Source organism: Macaca nemestrina, chromosome 7 (assembly GCF_043159975.1).
Source record: "Macaca nemestrina isolate mMacNem1 chromosome 7, mMacNem.hap1, whole genome shotgun sequence".
NCBI classification, from domain to species: domain Eukaryota; kingdom Metazoa; phylum Chordata; class Mammalia; order Primates; family Cercopithecidae; genus Macaca; species Macaca nemestrina.
Genome location: NC_092131.1, coordinates 68852932 through 68875345, shown reverse-complemented (window position 1 = coordinate 68875345; position 22414 = coordinate 68852932). Strand labels below are relative to the sequence as shown.

At 39.0% G+C, this 22414-nt stretch overlaps 1 protein-coding gene across 17 annotated transcripts in view; it reads left to right on the top strand.

The window, feature by feature from the left end:
- LOC105478019 (MIA SH3 domain ER export factor 2) overlaps window positions 1-22414 on the top strand; it is a 144750-nt gene that overhangs the window by 39932 nt on the left and 82404 nt on the right. For 9 of the 17 annotated variants that reach the window (XM_011734992.3, XM_011734990.3, XM_024791592.2 and 6 more), the window contains 7 exons: window positions 3295-3420; window positions 5609-5630; window positions 5718-5806; window positions 15526-15603; window positions 17766-17876; window positions 18500-18571; window positions 19422-19526. In XM_011734992.3, coding sequence (XP_011733294.2) covers window positions 3295-3420; window positions 5609-5630; window positions 5718-5806; window positions 15526-15603; window positions 17766-17876; window positions 18500-18571; window positions 19422-19526 — 603 coding nt within the window. Of the gene's footprint in view, window positions 1-3294; window positions 3421-3674; window positions 3693-5608; window positions 5631-5717; window positions 5807-15525; window positions 15604-17176; window positions 17204-17765; window positions 17877-18499; window positions 18572-19421; window positions 19527-22414 lie in introns of those variants that run through there. The other 8 variants (XM_011734991.3, XM_011734989.3, XM_011734996.3 and 5 more) reach the window with 2 other exon arrangements.

Below are 22414 nucleotides of genomic sequence, written 5' to 3'. Positions count from 1 at the left end.
AGTCACTACCGTATTTTATGGAGGGTTACTCTTGGGGGGGGTTACCTATCACCCTTTAAATTCCAGTTTATCAGATTACATGTAATTCTGTATTATATTTGTTGATATTTGAGAAATTTGGTTGTTCTTTCTATGTTTTTGTGAGATACGGTGTTATGTTGTAGATAAAATTTAAGGGTGAAAATCTCTTTGAGAAAGCTGGAATAATTTAGACCAGAGCAATGAATTTGACATGAATCCTTTAGAACTCAGTTGCTTTTTTTGTTTTTGAGATGGAGTCTTGCTCTGTCACCCAGGCTGGAGTGCAGTGGCACGATCTTGGCTCACTGTAGCCTCCTCCTGGGTTCAAGCCTGCCGAGTAGCTGGGATTATAGGCTCATGCCACCATGCCCAGCTAATTTTTGTATTTTTGGTAGAGATGGGGTTTCACCATGTCGGCCAGACTGGTCTCAAACTCCTGACCTCAAGTGATCCACCCACCTCGGCCTCCCAAAGTGCTGGGACTACAGGCCTGAGCCACCATACCTGGCCAAGACTCAGATTCTTTGCTTTTCTCCTGTCTACCAGATCTAACCAGCTCAAGGTTTTATTTTATTTTTTGTTTTTAAAGTCTTTTTTATTTTTATTTTTTGTAATCCCAGCACTTTGGGAGGCCAAGGCAGGTGGATCACTTGAGGTCAGGAGTTTGAGACCAGCCTGGCCAACATGGTGAAACCCTATCTCTACTAAAAATATAAAAACTAGCTGGGCATGGTGGTGGGTGCCTGTAATCCCAGCTACTCGGGAGGCTGAGGCTGGAGAATTGCTTGAACCCACGAGACGGAGGTTGCAGTGAGCCTACATGGTGCCACTGTATTCCAGCCTTGGCAACAGAGTGAGACTTCGTCTCAAAAAAAAAAAAAGGTTTTAATATGGTTTATTACATTATTGTATGTTAAACCAACCTTGCATTTCTGGGATAAATCCCACTTGGTCTTGGTACATAATCCTTTTTATATGTTGTTGGATTTGGTTTGTCAATATGTTTTTGAGGATTTTTGCACCTGTAGTCATAAGATATATTGGTGTGTGATTTTCTTTTCATGTAATGTATTTGTCTGGCTTTTAGGGTAAATACCAGCCTCATAAAATAAGTTAGGAAGTATTTCTTATGCTTCTTAACTTAAAAAAAAAATTTTTTTTTTTTTGTAATCCTTAATTTCCATGTTTCCTTAATCCCCCCCCCCTTTTTTTTGGGACAGAGTCCAGAGTCTTGCTTTGTCCCCCAGGCTTGAGTGCAGTGGCGCGATCTGCAACCTTTGCCTCCCAGGTTCAAGCGATTGTCCCACCTCAGCCTTTCTAGTAGCTGGAACTACATGTGCCTGCCACCATGCCTGGCTAATTTTTGTATTTTTAGTAGAGGCAGGGTTTTGCCATGTTGGCCAGGCTGGTCTCGAACTCCTGGCCTCATGTGATCCACCTGCGTTAGCCTCCCAAAGTGCTGGCTTGAGCCACTGCGCCCGGTCCTAGCTCAATGCTTTAAACTAGAATTTACCATGTCCTTTTAGAGGAGAAGAGCTGATAAAATATGATTGAATCAAAGAAATATTATTGCACTGAAGATAATTACATGTTTGATCTGAGAGATGCTTTTGGAATTGCCTTTTAGAGTATCATAAGTCATACTGATTACACAATTTTTGAGGTAGTGTGCATCTTATGTGTTAGTTAAGTTAGCTAAAAGTAAGATGCTTGGAAAATGTGTAAACTGTGAAGCAAACTTTTCTCACTGGTATTATGTATTGAATGCCTTTTTCCCCCATTGGCAAAATAAGTATTTTTTAAAAATCATTAATTGCCTGTAATGATACTAGATTTCTGCGAACTGGTACCTAGGGTAATGTAGGGAGAGGCAGAAGCAGAGATCAGGGTAAAGGGATATTTTTTAGTAGTACTTTGGAAGGAGTATATATTTGGATTAGAGTTATACAAGATTTTGGAGAGGAAAATAACTATAAATACTGTTCTTATAGGCAGAAAGGGCCTAAAAGGAAGATTTACTATAGATGTTTTGGGTTAAAGCCTGAAAAGAATCAAACCCTATCATACTTCAGTTTGTTCTTTCTTTCTTTCTTTTTTTTTTTTTTTTTTTGAGACGGAGTCTCGCTCTGTGGCCCAGGCTGGAGTGCAGTGGCCGGATCTCAGCTCACTGCAAGCTCCACCTCCCGGGTTTACGCCATTCTCCTGCCTCAGCCTCCCGAGTAGCTGGGACTACAGGTGCCCGCCACCTCGCCCGGCTAGTTTTTTGTATTTTGTAGTAGAGACGGGGTTTCACCGTGTCAGCCAGGATGGTCTCGATCTCCTGACCTCATGATCCGCCCGTCTCGGCCTCCCAAAGTGCTGGGATTACAGGCTTGAGCCACCGCGCCCAGCCTCTTCAGTTTGTTCTTAAAATGGCATTTTTCTTTTTTCACCTTACCTTTCCCCTTTTCTTTTTGATCGAGTGATATCTTGGGCCTGGTAACAAAGAGCAGAATAACCCCATTAGGTAAGGATGAGTAATGAACTGACCCAGAGAAAGGTGAAATATAGAAGCAACAGCAAAAGCCTTAGGCTGTGTTATGCTGAAGGTCTGCTGTGGGGAGAAGTAATGTGGAAAGGCCATGGTCAGAAGATCAGGACCTTTGGAGGAGATAATAGAAATAATTACCCTTTATTGGACACCTATCTGGCATGTTCAAACAGCATTATTTTCATTACACATAAGAGAAGGGACCCGCAGAGGTAGGGTGGAGAGATTCAAACTCCAAACCCAAAGCTCTATCAGTGGCGTTCAAAACTCTTTTTTTTTTTTTTTTTGAGACAGGTCTTACTTTGTTGCCCAGGCCGACTTTGAATCAAAGTTTTTATTTTTAAAGCTGCAAATTGATTTTTTCTTCCTGTAAGGAAGTTGTATATTGGGGAACTGATTATACTCTACAGATAAAACCTAAACTGGTTGAAATCAGGGTAAGAGTACCTGAACCCCAGGTCACTCAGTTTCTTTCTCTGGCCTTCTCTTATTCTCATCCTTGGAAGCTTTAAGGCACCTCTGTAGAACTCCAATTTGAAGAAAATTGCATTTCACCATACTGCTGTTCTTTACGTGGTGATAGTGATTGAAAGTTGCCAAAAAAATGTGCTCTGATACCTTCTGTTTCCATGTTAGTCTGGTAGCCCATTTTGTGTTGACCACATAAACTTGTACCTATGTTTGTAATCAATGTTTTTATCAAAAGTACATTTTTAAGAACTTAACTTTTCTTTATCTTGAAGGTTGTGGCAGCATTGCCTGAAGGTATGAGACCAGATTCTTACGGTTTTCCATGGGAATTGGTGGTATGTGCAGCTGTTGTTGGATTTTTTGCTGTTATCTTTTTTTTGTGGAGAAGTTTTAGATCGGTAAGTAACCAGTGCTATACTAAGAGAATGTTCATTCTGTCACTGGGCTGAACAAATAATATGAGAAACTTACTTATTTGTTATTTTAAGGAAACAAGTTAGAAACTACATAAGGATTCAGAGTTTTTTTTTTTTTTTTTTTTTTTTTAGAGATGAGGATCACGAACGAGAGTCAGGCCCAGTGCTGTGGCTCCCACCTCTAATCCTAGCACTTTGGGAGGCCAAGGCAGACAGATCACTTGAGCTTAGGAGTTTGTGACCTGGGCAGTATGGTGAGACCCCATCACTACAAAAAATACAAAAATTAGCTGGACATGAGGACACCCGTCTGTGGTCTCACTCAGAAGGCTGAGGTGGGAGGATTGCCTGAGCCTGGGAAGTTGAGGCTGCAGTGAGCCATGATTGCAACACTGCACTCCAGCCTGGGTGATGGAGAGAGACCCTGTCTCAAAAATAAAAAAAAGAGATGAGGGTCTCATGTTGCTCAGGCTGGTCTCAAACTCCTGGGCTCAAGCGATCCTCCTGCCTGGGCCTCCCAAAGTCTTGGGATTATAGGTGTGAGCCACCATGCTTGACTGAGATCTTTTAATGTAAGATTTTTCATATATATCACATATTTATATATATATTATATATATATTTAAAGAGATGGGGTCTGACTATGTTGCCTAGGCTATAGTGCAGTTGCTATTCATAGATGCAATTATAGTGCAGTACAGCCTCAAACTCCTGGGCTTAAGCTATCCTGTCTCAGCTTTCTGAGTAGTTGTGACTACACAGGTCCATGTCACTCTGCCCAGCTTCATCTTTTTTTAAATTCTGGGAAATTTTATTTATTTTTGAGACAGGGTTTCACTCCTTTCGCCCAGGCAGGAGTGCAGTGGCACGATCTCGGCTCACTGCAATCTCTGCTTCCTGTGCTCAAGCCATTCTCTTGCCTCAGCCTCCTGAGTAGCTGGGACTACAGGTGCGCACTAGTATGCCTGGCTAATTTTTGTATTTTTTTTGTAGAGATGGGTTTCACTGTGTTGCTCAGAACTCCTGGCCTCAAGCGATCTGCCTGCCTCAGTCTCCCAAAGTGCTGGGATTATAGGCGTTAATCACCATGCCTGGCCTAATTTTGGGAAATTTTTAATGCATTTTTGGGACTGCTATTTTTCAGATGTTGGCCCTTCTACTTCTGACTTCCCTATCTCTTAACTTCTATTTTTTAATTTCTTTATCGTTTTCTATACCTTTTGAGAGAGTTTCTTAATCTGAGGAACTGAAATCTATTCTTCATCTATGCTCATTTTAGAGTATCTTGTCTTTTAAAGGTTTTCCCTTTTAATTTTATCTCTATCCATATTCCGTAGATGATTGAAGTCCTCGTTTCTTTTCTACTTGTTTGTGTTACCTCAACCCTAAGGCTGATCCTTTTACAAATGAATTCCCCCGTGCTTCATTATTTGAGACAGAGGTTAAGGAAGAAGAAGGTTTGGTTTACCGTTTCTTTAGTCAGTTCAGATCTATGGCCCTATGGTAACATTTCTCAGACTGTTTTATTTAGGATATTAGCATCAGGGGATATGATAATAGGAGCTTCTTGAAATTATTTTTTTAGGGTCAAATATGTTTGGGGAGCAATGGGTTGCAAGTATCTTTAAAGTTATTTCAGAGCATTTTAATATGCTAATTCACAATGTGAATCTTCAATAGGGAGTCTTTAATAAGTAGTATTTCGGCTGGGTGTGGTGGCTTACGCCTGTAATCCCCACACTTTTGGGGGCCCAGGCAGGTGGATCACCTGAGGTCAGGAGTTCTAGACCAGCCTGGCCAACATGGTGAAACCCTGTCTCTACTAAAAATATGAAAATTAGCTGGGCATGGTGGTGGGTGCCTGTAATCTCAGCTACTCAGGAGGCTGAGGCAGAGGAATCGCTTGAACCCGGGAGGCGGAGGTTACAGTGAGCTGAGATCATGTCATTGCACTCCAGCCTGGGTGACAGAGCAAAACTCTGTCTCAAAAAAAAAAACAAAAAAAAACAAAAGGAGCATTTATTTTCTCATTGGAAACAGGATACTTTTGGCTTGTATTTATACTAAGGCAATAAGAAACCTGTATTTTTAAGTTGGCAGAAGTTAAATAAATTGATTTATTTGAGAGTGTATTTGTTTTAATGTAATTTTTGTTAAAAATTTGTTTCAGGTTAGGAGTCGGCTTTATGTGGGTAAGTTCTTTTTTCTGCTTTAACTCTCGTTGTGATGTAAACACTTATAATAATTTACTCATGATAATATTGACTTGACTCTTTTAGGAAGAGAGAAAAAGCTTGCTGTAACACTTTCTGGACTAATTGAAGAAAAATGTAAACTACTTGAAAAATTTAGCCTTGTTCAAAAAGAGGTAAGATATTTTTGAAAACAATATTCATGTTAGAGTCAGAGAACTTTATACTTCTCACTGTAGGTACTTCTGTGTAAATTTAAGATTATGAATGCTTTCTTTGCAGAGTATGAGAGTTCTCTTGCTCTTCATATTCAACACTTAACCAGTCTTACTAATTTTAACCGTTGTAGTAGGTATACAATGGTGTCTCCTTGTGCTTTCCTTTTGAGTTTTCCTGACTGATGAGGTCGAGCACACAAACACGTCCTCTACATGTGCACATTTCTGGTATCTGTTTGTGTATCCAAATGTTCTCTTTTCCTAAAGACAGCAGTCAGACTGGATTAGGGCCCACTCTAACAACCTTATTTTATTTTGACCACCTCCAAAGGCCTTGTCTCCAAACACAGTCACATTCTGAGGTACTGGGGTTGGAGCTTCAACATATGAATTTGTGGGGACACAATTCAGTCCATAATAGTCTTTGATCCATTTGAAATCAGATCTGTGATGGTGCAGTCGAGGGTGTGTGTGTGTGTCGTGTCGAGTTAACCAATGCCATTTATTGGAAGGACCATCTTTTCTCTGTTGTTCTGTAGTGTCATCTTCTTAAGTCACTGAATATATGTGAGTCTGTTTCTGTTAAATCTTCCTTTTTGTTGGGCTTTTTCTTGTTTGTTTTTTGCCAATAACATACTTTTTTATATCCTGTAGTTTTATAATAAGTCTTAGTATCTGGTATGGTTAATTTATAGTTCTTGGCTATTATGAATAAAGTTACTGTGAACATTCTTCTACAAGTTTATTTTATTATTATTTTTTTTGTGGGCATGTATTTTCATTTCTCTTCAGTAAGTATTATTGGAATTGGTAAGTCATTAGGGCAGGTAGTATAGTTTAACTGTATAAGATAAGAAACCGGCCGAGCATGGTGGCTCACGCCTGTAATCCCAGCACTTTGGGAGGCTGAGGCAGGTCTATCATGAGGTCAGGAGATCAAGACCATCCTGGCTAACATGGTGAAACCCTGTCTCTACTAAAAACACAAAAAAAATTAGCCAGGTGTGGTGGTGGGTACCTGTAGTTCCAGCTACTCGGGAGGCTGAGGCAGGAGAATGGTGTGAACCCGGGAGGCGGAGCTTGCAGTGAGCTGAGATCACACCACTGCACTCCATCCTGGGTGACAGAGCGAGACTCCCTCTCAAAAAAAAAAAAAAAAACCCTTCTGGCTATTTTTATCATTTTTTCTTTATGTTTGGGTTTCAGCAGTGTTACTATGATTTGTCTGGGTGTGTTTTTTTTTTTCTGTTTATCCTTATTGGGATTTATGATGCTTCTAGAATCTGTGGCTTAATGTCTTTTATTAGTTTAGTTTTTTTTTTTTCTTGAGACAGTGTCTCTCTCTGTTGTCCAGGCTGCAGTACAGTGGTGTGTGATCTTGGCTCACTTCATCCTCCGCTTCCTGGACTCAGGTGATCCTCCCACCTCAGCCTCCTGAGTATGGGACTACCGGCATGTGCCACCATGTCCAGCTAATTTTTAAAAATTTATTGTAGAGATGGGGTTTTGCCATGTTGCCCAGACTGGTCTCGAACTCCTGGGTTGAAGCAATCTTCTCGCCTTGGCTTCCTAAAGTGCTGGGATTACAGCTGTGAGCCACCGTGCTCTACCTTCTGTTAGTTTTGAAACGCTCTTGATTGTTACTTTTCCACATACTGTTTTTGCCCTTTTTTCTTCTTTCTTTCTGGGACTATAAAAATGGGTATTTTAACTTTTTGTTATTTCTTATCTGTCTCTTATGTTCTTTTCTGGGATTTCCATCTTTTTGTTTGCCCACACTTCAGTCTAGCCATGTTCTTCTTTAACTTCCATGTTACCAATTGTGTTCATTTATGTCTAATCGTCTTTTAAACCATCCATTGAGACCTTAATTTCATCTCTTGCCTTTTTCAGTTCTGCAGTTTTATTGTGGCTCTTTTTGTAGTTCTTTTTCTCTGGTACAATACTATTTTTTAATTCCATTTACACATTATGCTCTCTTTGTTTTGTTTTGGTTTGGTTTGGTTGTTTTTTGGAAACGGAGTCTCCCTCTGTCACCCAGGCTGGAGTGGAGTGCAGTAGAGCGACCTCGGCTCACTGCAGTCTCTGCCTCCCAGGTTTAAGCGATTCTCCTGCCTCAGCCTCCCAAGTAGCTGGGACTACAGGCACATGCTGCCATGCCTGGCTAATTTTTTATATTTTAGTAGAGACAGGTTTCACTGTGTTGCTCAAGCTGGTCTCAAACTCCTGAGCTCAGGCAATCCACCCGCCTCGGCCTCCCAAAGTACTGGCTTACAGGCATGAGCCACCACACCTGGCCTATGCTCTCATTTTATTTATTTATGTGTTATTTTTATTTTCTGATTTTCAGACACCTGCTGAGAAATGTGCTCTCCTGTTTTAATGTCTACGGCATTATCCAGTAGTCTGTTTCTGGTGCTCATTTTTTTCTCTTGTTTCTTGGTCAAGTCTTGTCCTCTTGAATGCCAGGTTATTTTATATCAGCTGTCAGTGATAATATAATAAAAATTATAGAGATAATTTTGAAGCTGTGGGTGCTGTCATCTCTCTTCAGTGAGGATTTACTATTGCTTTTCATAGGCAGCTAGGCTAGGGACATTAGAAATTTTAGATAACTTTATTTATTTGAATTTCTTTTTTGTAAAATAAGTTTTATTGTATATACTTAAGGTATAGAAATTTCAGATAACTTTGAGTTTCTTTTTTGTAAAATAAGTTTTATTTTATATATTTCAGGTATAAACATGTTGAGATACATATATAGTAAAATGGTTACTATAGTGAAACAAATTAACGTATTCTTCATCTCTCATAGTTACCCATTCCCTGCCCACCCACCCCCGAAGGGCAGCTGTAATGTACTCATTTAACAAAAATCCTGAATGCAATACGCTATTATTAACTATGGAACTCAGTTGACATCTTTTAACTTGTTCATCCCACATGTTTTCTTTTCTTTTGTTGAAACAGGGTCTCATTCTGTCACCCAGGCTGGGGTGCAGTGGCATGATCTTGGTTCATTGCAGCCTCTATCTCCTGGGCTCAAGTAATCCTCCCACCTCAGACTCCTGAGTAGCTGCGGCTACAGGCACATGATACATGTTTGCCTGATTTTTAAATTTCTTGTAGAGATGGGGTCTCCCTATGTTGCCCAGGACAGTCTCAAACTCCTGGGCTCAATGATCCTCTTGCCTCAGCCTCCCAAAGTGTTGGGATTACAGGCGTGAGCCAACATGCCCGGCCATATTTTCTACTTTGTATATTTTGACCTACATGTCTCTGTTTCCTCCCTCCCACCCAACACTGCTAACCACTGTTTTATTCTCTGTCTCTATTTGACCTTTACAAAAATTTCGCATGTAAGTGAGATCATGCAATAGTTTTCTTTCTATATATGACTTGTTTTACTTAGCAAAATGCCTTCTAGGTCCATCCATGTTGTAACAAATGGCAGGATCTCCTTTTTATGGCTGAATAATATTCCATTGTAAATATATACCACAGTTTCTTTATTCATTTGTTCATTGATAGATACCTAGGTTGTCTCCATATTGACTACTGTGAATAATGCCGCAGTGAACATGGGCGTGCAGCTATCTGTACAAGGTGCCAGTTTCATTTTTTTCGGATATATATCTGGAAGAAGGCTTGCTGGATATAGTAGCTCTATTTTAAATTTCTTTAGGAGTCTCCATACTATTTTCTATAATGACTGTGCCAGTCTACATCCCTGCCAATAGTGTACGTACGGCAAGCCTTCAATGTCCTTGATAGTTTCTTGAAAATTGACTTTAAGTGAAACAATGTATATACTGAACTCAGTTTTTTCCCCCTCATCAATGTTATAATGAAACAATGTTGAAGAAAACAATGTAATTCAAAGGACAAAGGACCTGCTCTATGCCTTTCTCTTTTCTTGTCTAGAAAAAAGGTTCTCTCTCTTTTTTTTTTTTGTAACTTTTATTTTCAGTTCGGGGGTACAAGTGCAGATTTGTTACAAAGGTAAACTTGCATCTTCGAGGTTTGTTGTATGAGGGTTCCCTTTTCTCCATAACTTCACAAATATTTGTCGTCTCACTTGTCTTTTTGGTAATAGCTATTCTAACAGATATACGGTAATATCTCATTGTGTTTTTGATTTGCATTTCCTTGATGATTGGTGGTGTTGAACACCATTTCACATAGTGTTGGCCATTTTTATGTCATCTTCAGAGAAATACCTAAGTCCTTTGCCTGTTTTTTAATCAGGTTATATGTTTGCTTGCTGTTGAGTTGTATGAGGTCTTTTAAAATACTGAATATTAACCCCTTATCTGATATATTTTTTCTCAATCTGTAGGTTGCCTTTTTATTGTGTTTACTTATGTATATTTTTATTTTTTTTTACCTTGCAGCTTCGCCTCAAAGGAACTTTCATTTTATTGTTTCTTTTGCTGTGCAAAAGCTTTTTAGTTTGATGTAGTCCTGTTCACTTATTTTTTGCTTTTGTAGCCTAAGTTTTTGATGTGATATTCAATAAATTATTGTCAAGGCCAGTGTCAGGGAGCTTTTTCCCTGTGTTTTCTTTTAGGAGTTTTGTAGTTTCAGGTTTTATGTTTACGTCTTTTGTCCACTTTGAATTGATTTCTATGTATTGTATAAAATAAGACTTCAATTTCATTCTTTTGCATGTGAAATCCAGTTTTCTCAGTTCCATTTGTTGAAGAGACTATTCTTTCTGCATTGTGTATTCTTGGTGCCCTCTTGAAAATTTGACCATATCTGTTTGGATTTATTTCTGGGCTCTCTGTTCTGTTCCACTGGTCTGTGTATTTGTTTTTATACTGGCACCACACTGTTTTTATTACTACAGCTTTGGAATATAATTTAAAATCAGTTAGTCTGATGCTGCTAACTCTGTTTTTCTCAGAATTGCTTTGACTCTTTGGGATCTTTTGCTATTCCATGTTTAGATTAAAAAAATTTCTGTGAAGAATGCCATTGAGATTTTGGCTGCCTTTCCATTTCTTTGTGTGCTCTTCAATTTCTTTCATCAATGTTTTATACTTTTTAGTGTATAGATCTTTCACCTCCTTGGTTGAATTTGTTCCTAAGTATTTTATTTTATTTTTTTGATGCTATGTAAATAGGATTGTTTTCTAGGTTTCTTTTTTGGCTAGGCCGTTATTTGTGTATAGAAATGACATAGCTTTGTTTTGATATTATATCCTGCATCTTTACTGAATTCAGTTGTTAGATCTGTATTTTTGATGACATCTTTTGGGTTTTCTACATATAGGATCATATCATCTGCAAACAGATAATTTTACTTTTCTGATTTGGATATCTTTTATCCTTCTCTTCCTTCCTTCTTTCCTTCTTTCCGTTTTTTTTTTTTTTTTTTTTTTTGAGACAGGGTCTCACTCTGTTGCCCAGGCTGGAGTGCAGCAGTGTGATCTCAGCTCACTGCAACCTCTACCTCCTGGGTTCAAGTGATTCTCCCACTTCAGCCTCCCAAATTGCTGGGATTGCAGGTGTGCACCACCATGCCTGGCTTTTTTTTTTTTTTTTGTATTTTTTGGTAAAGACAGGGTTTCACCATGTTGGACAGGCTGGTCTTGAACTCCTGACCTCAAGTGATCTGCCCACCTTGGCTTCCCAAAGTGTTGGGATTATAGGCATGAGCCACTGTACCAGGCCTTTTATTTCTTTTTCTTGTCTAATTGCTCTTGATAGTACTTCCAGTGCTATTTTGTTTTTGTTTTTTGAGACAAGGTCTCACGCTGTTGCCCAGGCTGGAGTGCAGTGGCATGGTCATGGCTCACTGGAGCCTCAGCCTTCCAGGTTCAGGTGTTTCTCCCACCTTAGCCTCCCAAGTAGCTGGGACTACAGGCGTGTGCCACCACGCTTGTGTTTTTTTTGTAGAGATGGTGTTTGGCCAAGTTACCCAGGCTGGTCTCAAACTCTGGGGCTCAAGTGATCCGCTTGTCTCAGCCTCCCAAAGTGCTGGGATTACAGGTGTGAGCCACCGCACCCAGCCCTTCCAGTACTGTTTTGAATAGAAGTGTTGATTCTGGGCATCCTTGCTTTGTACCAGATCTTAGTGGAAAAGGTTTCAGTTTCTCCCCACTGATGATGATATTTGCTGTAAGTTTTTCATAAATGGCTTTTGTTATGTTGAGGAACTTTATTTCTTTTTATTTTTTCTTTTTATTTTTTTCATTATTTTAAAAATTTTATTATTATTTATTTTTTTTTTTAAGATGGAGTCTTGCTCTTTCACCAGACTGGAGTGCAGTGGCGTGATCTCAGCTCACTGCAACTCTGTCTCCTGGGTTCAAGCAATTCTGCTTCAGCCTCCTGGGTAGTTGAGACTACAAGTGTGCCCCACTACACCCGGCTGATTTTTTTGTATTTTAGTAGAGATGGGGTTTCACCATGTTGGCTAGCATGGTCTTGATCTCCTGACCTTGTGATCTGCCTGCCTTGGCCTCCCAAAGTGCTGGGATTACAGGCATGAGCCACTATTATTTAGTTTTTTGAGACAAGGTCTCACTTTGTTGCCCAGGATGGAGTGCAGTGGCATGCTCATGGCTCACTGCAGCTTCAACCTCCTGGGGTCAAGTGATTCTTCCACCTTAGCCTTGCTAGAGTAGCTAGGACTAGAGGTGTGTGCAACACCAAGCCTGGCTAATTTGTGTATTTTTGTTTAGAGACTGGGTTTTTCCATGTTGCCCAGGCTGGTCTCAGACTCCTTAGACTTCCTAAAGTGTTGGGATTACAGGTATGAGCCACCACACCTGGCCAGAACTTTGTTTCTATACTTAAACTGTTAAGGGTTTTTTAAATCAAGAAATGATGTTGGGCTGGACGTGAGGGTGTGTGCCTATAGTCCCACCTACTTGGGAACCTGAGGTGGGAGGATGGCTTGAGCCCAGGAATTCAAGTCCAACCTGGGCGACATAGTGAGAACCTATCTCTCAAAAGAAAAAAAAACATGGATGTTGAACTTTGTTGAATGTTTTTTTCTGTGTCAATTGGTATGATCATGTGGTTTTTGTCTTTTAGTCTGTGAATGTGATGTATCACATTAATTGATATTTTTTTTATATATATATATATATTTATTTTTATTTTTATTTTTTTTGAGATGGAGTCACTCTGTCACCCAGGCTGGAGTGGAATGGCGCGATATCAGCTCACTGCAACCTCCGCCTCCCAGGTTCAAGTGATTCTTTGGCCTCAGCCACCTGAGTAGCTAGGACTACAGGTGCCTGGCTAATTTTTGTATTTTTTAGTAGAGACAGGGTTTCACCATGTTGGCCAGGATGGTCTGGAACTCCTGACCTCGTGATCCGCCTGCCTCGGCCTCCCAAAGTGCTGGGATTACAGGCGTGAGCCACTGTGCCTGGCTGATTTGCATATATTAAACTGGCTTTGCATGCCAAGGATACATCCCACTTGATCACAATGCATAATCTTTTTGATGTATTGTTAATTTCAATTTGCTGATATTTTATTTAGGATTTTTGCATCAGTGTTTATCAGAGATATTGACCTCTAGGTTTGGTTGTTTATTTGTTTTTTGTGATTTCTTGGTCTGGCTTAGGTATCACAGTGATGCTGGACTCAAAATGTGTTAGGAAATATTCCTTCCTGTTGTTTTTCTTGGAAGAGTTTAAGAAGTATTGGTAATAATTCTACTTTGAAAATTTGGTAAAATTCAGCCATGAAGCCATCTCTTCCTGGACTTTTCTTTGTTGGGAGTCAGATTACTTTAATAACAGATGGAGATATTTGGAAGCGGGGCCTCAGTTCAGAGGATTAGTCTGTTTTTGGTTTCGACTTTGTTAGAAGGTAGGCAGGTTTTTTTTCTTTTTTTTTCTCCTTTGTTTTTTGAGACAGTCTTGCTATGTCACTCAGGCTGGAGTGCAGTGGCATGATCTTGGCTCACTGCAACTTCTGCCTCCTGGACTCAAGTGATTCTTGTGCCTCATCCTCCTGAATAGCTGGGATTACAAGCACACATCACCACGCCCAGCAAATTTTTGTATTTTTAGTAGAGACAGAGTTTAACCATGTTGCCTAGGCTGGTCTTGAACTCCTGATCTCGTGATCCTTGTGATCCGGGCTCCCAAAGTGCTGGGATTACAGGTGTGAGCCACTGCGCCCATCCAAGGTACCAGTTTTGCTTGGTAAGGATATTAATTTCCTTTTATTGCTGTAACAAATTACTGCAAACCTAGTGCTGTAAAACAACACACATTTATTCTCTTACAATTTTGAAGGTCAGAAGTCTAGAACTAATCTTTTAAAAATTATTTTGTTGTAGAGATGGGATCTCACTATGTTTCCCAGGCTGGCCTTGAACTCTTGGCCTCAAGTAACCCTCCCCCCTTGGCCTCCCAAAGTGCTGCGATTACAGACATGAGCTACCATACCCAGCCTTAAAACCAATGTTAGGGGCAGAAATTAAGATAGCAGCAAGTCTGTTTCTTTATGCAATGTTCTAGGATAGAATCTGTGTTGTGTCTCTTATATGGAGTCTACCAACATTCCTTGGCTCATAACTACATCACCCCAATTCCTGCTTCTATCTTCATATCATATCACTTTTTTCTAAGTTTGGTTCTCTTGCCTCCTCCTTATAAGGACCCCTGGCATTATATTGGGCCCACCAAAATAATTCTGGGTGCTCTTTCCATCCTAAGATCCTTTATCACACCTGGACATTCTGGGGTAGAATATCTTTGGACAGGTCGTTGTTTAGCCAAGGACAGGGTTCATCCGAGTTGGCAGGTCTTGAACTCCAAGTTTTTTTTCTCAGCTTCGATTCTCCTGAAATCTCTGCTGAGTTTCTTAGCCCATCAGCCTCTTCTTCTAGGAGGAATAGACATGCCAAATACTAGACTTGCCTTTCTGGGGTTTCCCACTCCTCTCACAAATTCTCACTGTTTTGATAGCTTTCTGAGGCTTTCAGACAGATACTGTTTTGTTTTGTTTTGTTTTGTTTTTTTAAGTATTTTCATCAAGCTTTTCTTGTTCTTGCCAGAAAGGTGGATCCAGAACAACCTAGTCTTCAATTTAATCACTTTTTTTTGGAATAATTGAAGTGCATTTTGCCAAATGTTATAGCATTATGTCTTTTATTGTTCTTTTCATTTTTTGATGGCTATTCCCTACCTTTTATAGATTTTTATATTCCCCACTTGCTTTATTTGTTGTATGGTATGAATTAAAAGTGAAAAGTTTTGATGGTCAGTTACTATAAATTTCTGTTTAATGAATAGGCTTAAAGAAAGGGTTTACTTGTTGTGGCCATAATTAGACAGCTTACATAAAAATACGCTCTTCGAGTAAATCTTTGGATAATCTTTAGTACAATCTTACCATTAGAATTTTAACCTCATTTTTAGTAAAAGATGCTAATATGAGTTATAGTCCTATGTTCTCTGAGAAGCAGACTTTACTCTTACAAGTGAAGTTCTGACATTTGTTGCCTGAGCTAGTCGTCTGCGATGTGTTAGCTGCTCTGGCATTGTTATAGTGGTCAGATTTGAAAAACTTAAAGCTAAGTAAATCCAAGTAAACTTAACGTACATGTGGAAATGGATTCTGTCTGCTTCTTAGGCATCTATCCAGACAAGATTTAGAATAAAATTGGTAGAGTTTTTACTTGTGCTGTTGCTTTGTTTCAGTATGAAGGCTATGAAGTAGAGTCATCTTTAAAGGATGCCAGTTTTGAGAAGGAGGCAACAGAAGCACAAAGTTTGGAGGTAAAAAATCAAATGCTATAATTTAAAAGCTGGGGAAAAAATACTAAATAACAAAAACTTTAAAAATGTGTCGTCTGAAAACTAACTGTTTGAAAGAAATGTGAAAGAGCATCTCTGGATGTTAAAACTTAAGAAGAAAATTAATATAGGAAATGGGACAATAGTAGGTAGCATAAAATATTATAAAAATTTGAGCTTTTATTGCTAACTTGTTTTGAGTCAGGCATGTTTATGGTCAAGGAATCAGGAGCTATATAGAAACTTCATTCTATCATTCCTGGGAAATGTATTAAGGTGATCATTCCTTTTTTGACTCAATTTGCTCTGGAAAGGAGAAATAGGATTCATTTTTACAAACTTAGGAATAGTTGGCAACAAGAACTTACGTAAATTATGACAGTATTTGCCTTTACTTTTATCTTGAGGATATTAAGAGCTAACTAGAATTAGGCCAGAGGCTTATGTTGTAAGTAATGGTCCGTTGGTAAATGTTTAACAACTTTTTTTAAAAAAGCAGCCTTACTTGTAGCCATTTGCTGAGTACTGTAGTATGAATACTTCCACCATGGCCAGTTTCAAGCTACCAACATGATGTCACTGAATAAGGAGTCTGGGAAGATAATGCTTAAAGTAGGCTTTCCTGAGCCAAGTGTGATTTGGTTAATTTTAAGGAAGGAAAGTATGGTAATTTGTAATTTAGCTAAACTAAGACAGATTAGGGTAAGTGATGGGAATGCCTTAACTACTGTTTAGATATGGACGTCTTGTAAAAAGCAGAGTAGTGACAAAGGATAGCAGAGGACCCCTGCATCTGCAAATATTAAAATAGAAAACAGTAGACCTTGTACCTTTGATAAGTGTCCAGTACGGTGTGGCAGTTCTCAATCACTGCTGTCCGTAATCATCAGAAACTCTTATGTGTTATGATTCAGAATTTTCTAGTAGAGTCCAAAGGAAGTTATAAATTGGATTCTAAATAAGTTTCTTGATATTTTCTTCACTTGTTGTCTGTTACTGTCTTCAAGAAGTTGTTGAAATTATATTTTATTTGCTGACTCTCTGTCTTAACTACTCTCCCAGTAGTAATTTATTAGTTTGATAAAAGAATTTTAGAAGGCATTTGGCATGCTAACAGAAGAGCAAAAAGTAGGTAGCAAAGACATTTACTCAAGCTTCATAATATTGAGGATAAAATATTACACACCAATTTATTTTCAAGGTAATGAATTATAGGAGTAAAATTTTCTGAATTTTTAGCTGCATTCAATATTTTGGAAAATCTTCAATTTTAGTAATTTTTGAGCATGGTATTTTCAGTAATAGTAATCATAATTGAATTCAAACTATAATGTAATGCAATTAAAAAAATATGATAGCTGAATCTGTAGATAAAATCAAACCAATAGAGTAATTTTGAATCAGGTCAGGGAATTCCTGTAATGAAATAGTCAAATTTGGGGTAATATGTATAAACAAGTTTTTAAATCACTGTAATGTAGTATGTATTTGTTCTGCTTTTATTTTGGCCTGCATTAAAATCTTTGAATCTTTTGGTTTATTTTTCTTTAACAAGTTTGTTGAAGGATCACAAATATCAGAGGTATGTTTATTATAGTATTTAAAATCCAGTTGGAATAATCCAATAACGAATCATTTTAAATTAAAAAGGTCATAGAAAATAGGTCTTAATTCAATGTGGAATATTATCATGAAGCAGCGTTGATGGTTTTTTAGTTGATTTTTTATGTCATGCCTTTAATTATATTAAATTAGCTTTATTTCTCATTTTTTTCTTTATAATGGTTTTAAGCAGAGGTTGGCAAACTGTGCCTAGTGGGCCACTTTTTTGTAATAAAAAATCGTATTGGAACACAGCCATGCTCATTCATTTAGGTATTGCTTTTGTTTCTCACTGCAATGGCATAGTTGAGTAATTGCGACAAAGACTGCATGGCCTATGAGCCTAAAATATTTATTCCCGGGCTCTTTACAGAAGTTTGCTGACCACTGCTACAGTTGCTGTTATTTTGATATTATAAAAATGAGCAAATATATAAATGAAAGTTATTTAACTTACAGTACATATTTTTGATTATGCTCATCTGATTTTCTCTAATGAAAAATTCTTATATCTGTTTTATAAAGTTCGCTTTCTCTCTTAGGCAACCTGTGAAAAGCTGAACAGGTCCAAGTCTGAACTTGAGGATGAAATATTCTGTCTAGAAAAAGAGTTAAAAGAAGAGAAATGTAAACATTCTGAACAAGATGAATTGGTAGGGCTTTTTTATTTGAGGAGAATATAAGAAAAAGAAAGTTACTGAGCTTTAAAAAATTCATGTGATAGTGGTTAAAGTATTACATTTTTGTAAAAAATGTAAAGAATACAGAAGGTTGTAGGGAGCAAAATTTTCTAGAGCAACTTTTTTCACTTCCCCCTAGATGTTACTGTGTTAAATTTCTTGCATATTTTTATAGAAAATTTCTGTATGTACTATGCAAGTAGCTCATGTAAATAAAAACTGAATAATCGTGTACATAGTGTATATTTGTAATTACTTAACATGTATATTAACATTATAACTTTTTCTTTTAAAAAAACCTATCTTAATGAAAATCTTGATGTATATGAGATTATTTAGTAAAACATGTTAGTGGACTTATCTTGAGCCTATATAACTTAAATGTTATGAAATATTAAAGTTGATACAAGATATTATAGTTATGTAATGTTCATATAAAATCCCTTTAAGCATATGGCTAAATAAACTGAGAAGGTTTCTTAATTTGAGCTGTCGCTTATGGAGCAAAAGTGTTAGGTTAATAGTATATCTAATTTTTATGGCATTTTGGAAACTAGAGTTTAGTAAATATTTATTGCCTGATACTGTCTTTCTAGATGGCGGATATTTCTAAAAGGATACAGTCTCTAGAAGATGAGTCAAAATCCCTCAAATCACAAGTAGCTGAAGTAAGTTGAATTAGTCTGGTAGGTCTGTTGCTTTTGAAAATCATTTTAATTTAATTTTTTTAAATTAAGAAATAAGATATAATAGTAGAATTTGAGATATAGGGGATCCCAGATATGTATTATTATTATTATTTTTTAATAATACCTAAATGAATGAGCATGGCTTTGTTGCCCAGGCTGGAGTACAGTGGCATGATCTTGGCTCACTGCAACCTCCACCTCCTGGGTTCAAGCAATTCTCCTGCCTTAGCTTCCTGAGTAGCTGGGATTACAGGCATGCGCCACCACACCCGGCTAAGTTTTGTATTTTTAGTGGAGGCGGGGTTTTGCCATGTTGGCCAGGCTGGTCTTGAACTCCTGAGCTTAAGTGATCAGCCCACCTCGGCCTCCCAAAGTGCTGGGATTATAGGCATGAGCGAACGCACCCAGCTTGTATTTTCTTTTTTACATGAATTACTTCAGAAAAGTTCATCTTTTCAATGGATAAGTGTTTGTTGAGCTATTACTATATATTGAGGACTGGTTGCTTGATACTTAACATTAATAGACAAAAAAGTCCCCAGGAAGCTTAAATTTTAGTAGGGGAGACAGAACAAATAGTTATCAAAATTTGCTGCACAGTACATAGAAAGTTACAAGAGGTTTGTCCAAGGTCACATCGTAGCAAGTTAGTGGGAGAGGCAGGACTAGACCGCAATTCTAGACAAGCCTTTTTTCTGCTACACCATGCTGCCTCTGCTGTTAATATTGGCATGGTTTTGCCTTTGTTTAATTCTGTGTTCTAGGGAGTATGTGTAAAGATGTGTATTAAATTAATTGTTACAAACTTGATATTTTTTGTTTTACTTAGGCCAAAATGACCTTCAGGATATTTCAAATGAATGAAGAACGACTGAAGATAGCAATAAAAGATGCTTTGAATGAAAATTCTCAATTGCAGGAAAGTGAGAAACAGGTTTGTGTTCTGTAGGGACTCTTCAACTTGTGAATATGTAATTATAAATATTCTTGGCATCCTCATGACTGACCCATACTAGGGACAAGTGTAGGCTTTTCCTTGAGAGCACGAGAGTAGGACAGTCTCCCTTACGTATTTCAGTGTCTGTCTCTTTTGTATAGCATACCAAAGTGTATTGGCAGCCTCTACCCCCAGGACAGGGAAAGTAAGCCAGGGCATTTAGCATTTTGGTAATCATAACCAACTTAAAACCAGACTGAAGGGGTACAGAGAATGCGAGTGAGGATTATTGAAGTTATAGATCTGGGGCCTAAAGATAGAAGCAGTTCTGGCGGCAGATCACATGAGGAGGTGGCATTTGCCCTGTTTCTCGCCCACATACATAGATACTCCCAGGTATATTTCTCCTTCTGCTTTGCCAATATAATTGGAACTTTTCAGTGGGAAAATTGTTCAGTGATTAAGTTATTATAATTATCCAAATATTACTCACACCAGAGCCACATGGTTTGTTGTTGTTGTTGTTTTTTTTTTTGTTTTTTTTTTTGTTTTTTTTTTTTTTTGAGACGGAGTCTCGCTCTGTCGCCCAGGCTGGAGTGCTGTGGCCGGATCTCAGCTCACTGCAAGCTCCGCCTCCCGGGTTCCCGCCATTCTCCTGCCTCAGCCTCCCCAGTAGCCGGGACTACAGGCGCCCGCCACCTCGCCCGGCTAGTTTTTTGTATTTTTTAGTAGAGACGGGGTTTCACCGTGTTAGCCAGGATGGTCTTGATCTCCTGACCTCGTGATCTGCCCGTCTTGGTCTCCCAAAGTGCTGGGATTACAGGCTTGAGCCACCGAGCCCGGCCTTTTTTTTTTTTTTTTAAAACGGAGTCTCACTCTGTTGCCAGGCTGGAGTGCAGTTGTGTGATCTTGGCTCATTGCAACCTCTGCCTCCCAGGTTCAAGCAATTCTCCTGCCTCAGCCTCCTGAGTAGCTGGGACTACAGGCGTGTGTACAGGCACGCGCTTCTATGCCCAGCTAATTTTTGTATTTTTAGTGGAGACGGGGTTTCACCATGTTGACCAGGATGGTCTCGATCTCTTGACCTCATGATCCGCCCTCCTTGGCCTCCAAAAGTGCTAGGATTATAGGCGTGAGCCACTGCACCTGGCCTCGTGGTTTGTTCTTATTACATATTCTGTCTTATTCAATATTTTCCTTAGAGTTAATAATTGTTTTGTTTCTTGTATACTTACCTGGTTCATCTGTACACTGTCTTCTAGAGATACAGGTATCTTATTCATGCCTTCAAATGCTTTGTTTAATATGTTAATTTCGTTTTCTTTTTCTTGAAGCAGTTTTTTTCTCGGGCCTCTCCTGGTTTAATAAGAACTTATTCTGTAGGTGTGTGTTCTGTTCTGTGTCCCGAGATTTCACTTCACCCCCATCCTAAAGATTCCTCGTCTTTCTCCTGTGTTAGATCTTCTATTTCCCATATCTAAGCTCTTTTGTGGTTAATTCTTTTGGTTAACTTTCTGAGGAAGAGGTATAGGAAGTAATTTTTTAAGAACTTACACGCCTGGAAATGTCTTGCTTCTCATACTTCTTGATATTTTGGTTGAATATATTCTGGGTTGGCATATTTTTTTTTCCTCAAAATTTTGACACTGTCACTCCATTGTCTTGACTTTCCAGTATTGCTTTTAATAAGTCAGAAGCTATTCAGATAATTGGATATATTTGGTAATCTGCTTTTTTCCTCCCTGGAAGCTTTTAATATCTTTTTATTGTTTCCTCTTCTCTGAAATTACGGATCATTACACATCTCTTGACCTCGTGATCTACCCGCCTTGGCCTCCCTAAGTGCTGGGATTACAGGTGCGAGCCACCGTGCCTGGCCACTGGCGGGGTTTTCTTTTGTTTTGTTTTGTTTTGTTTTTTGGTGTTTTTTTGTTTTTGAGACGGAGTCTCGCCTTGCTGATCAGGCTGGAGTGATCTTGGCTCACTGCAACTTCCGCCTCCTGGGTTCAAGTGATTCTCCTGCCTCAGCCTCCCAAGCTGGGATTATAAGCGTCTGCCACCACGCCCGGCTAATTTTTTGTATTTTTACTAGAGATGGGGTTTCACCATGTTGGCCAGGCTGGTCTTGAACTCCTGACCTCAGGTGATCCACTCGCCTCGGCCTCCCAAAGTGCTGGGATTACAAGCGTGAGCCATTGCACCCAGCTGTTGGCGGGCTTTTCTACAGGATATTCTGGTTAGAGTGTTTATTTTCTTTTTTTTCTTTTTTTTTTTTTGAGACAGAGTCTCACTTTGTCACCCAGTCTGGAGTTCAGGGCGCTATCTCGGCTCACTGTAACCTCTGCTGCCTGGGTTCAAGTGATTCTCCTGCCTCAGCCTCCCAAGTAGCTGGGATTACAGGCATGCACCACCACATCTGGCTAATTTTTGTGTTTTTGGTAGAGATGGGGTTTCACCATGTTGGCCAGGTTGGTCTTGAACTCTTGACCTCAAGTGATCTGCCTGCCTTGGCCTCCCAGAGTGCTGGGATTACAGGCAGGAACCACTGCGCTTGGCCAGGTTAGGGTATTTATAATTGGAGGATTCTCAGTTGTTGGTATCTGACGACCGTTTGCACGGGGATGAGTCCTCCACATTTCCCATTTGGGAGATGTAAGCCTATTTGCCAACAGTCTTGCAACTCAGTCAGGTAAAGAGTGCTGGTGTCTGACTGTTCAGTAAGTCAGTTTCCTCTCAGTACTTTTATGTTTTCAGTATGTTATTTCCACCTTCACCTGGATAGATGTCCCAGAGTCTCAGGTTCTACCTCTCCAAAGAATAACCCAGTAGGGTTTTGTGTGTGTGTGTGTTTGTTTGTGTGTGTGTGTTTGTTTGTGTGTGTGTGT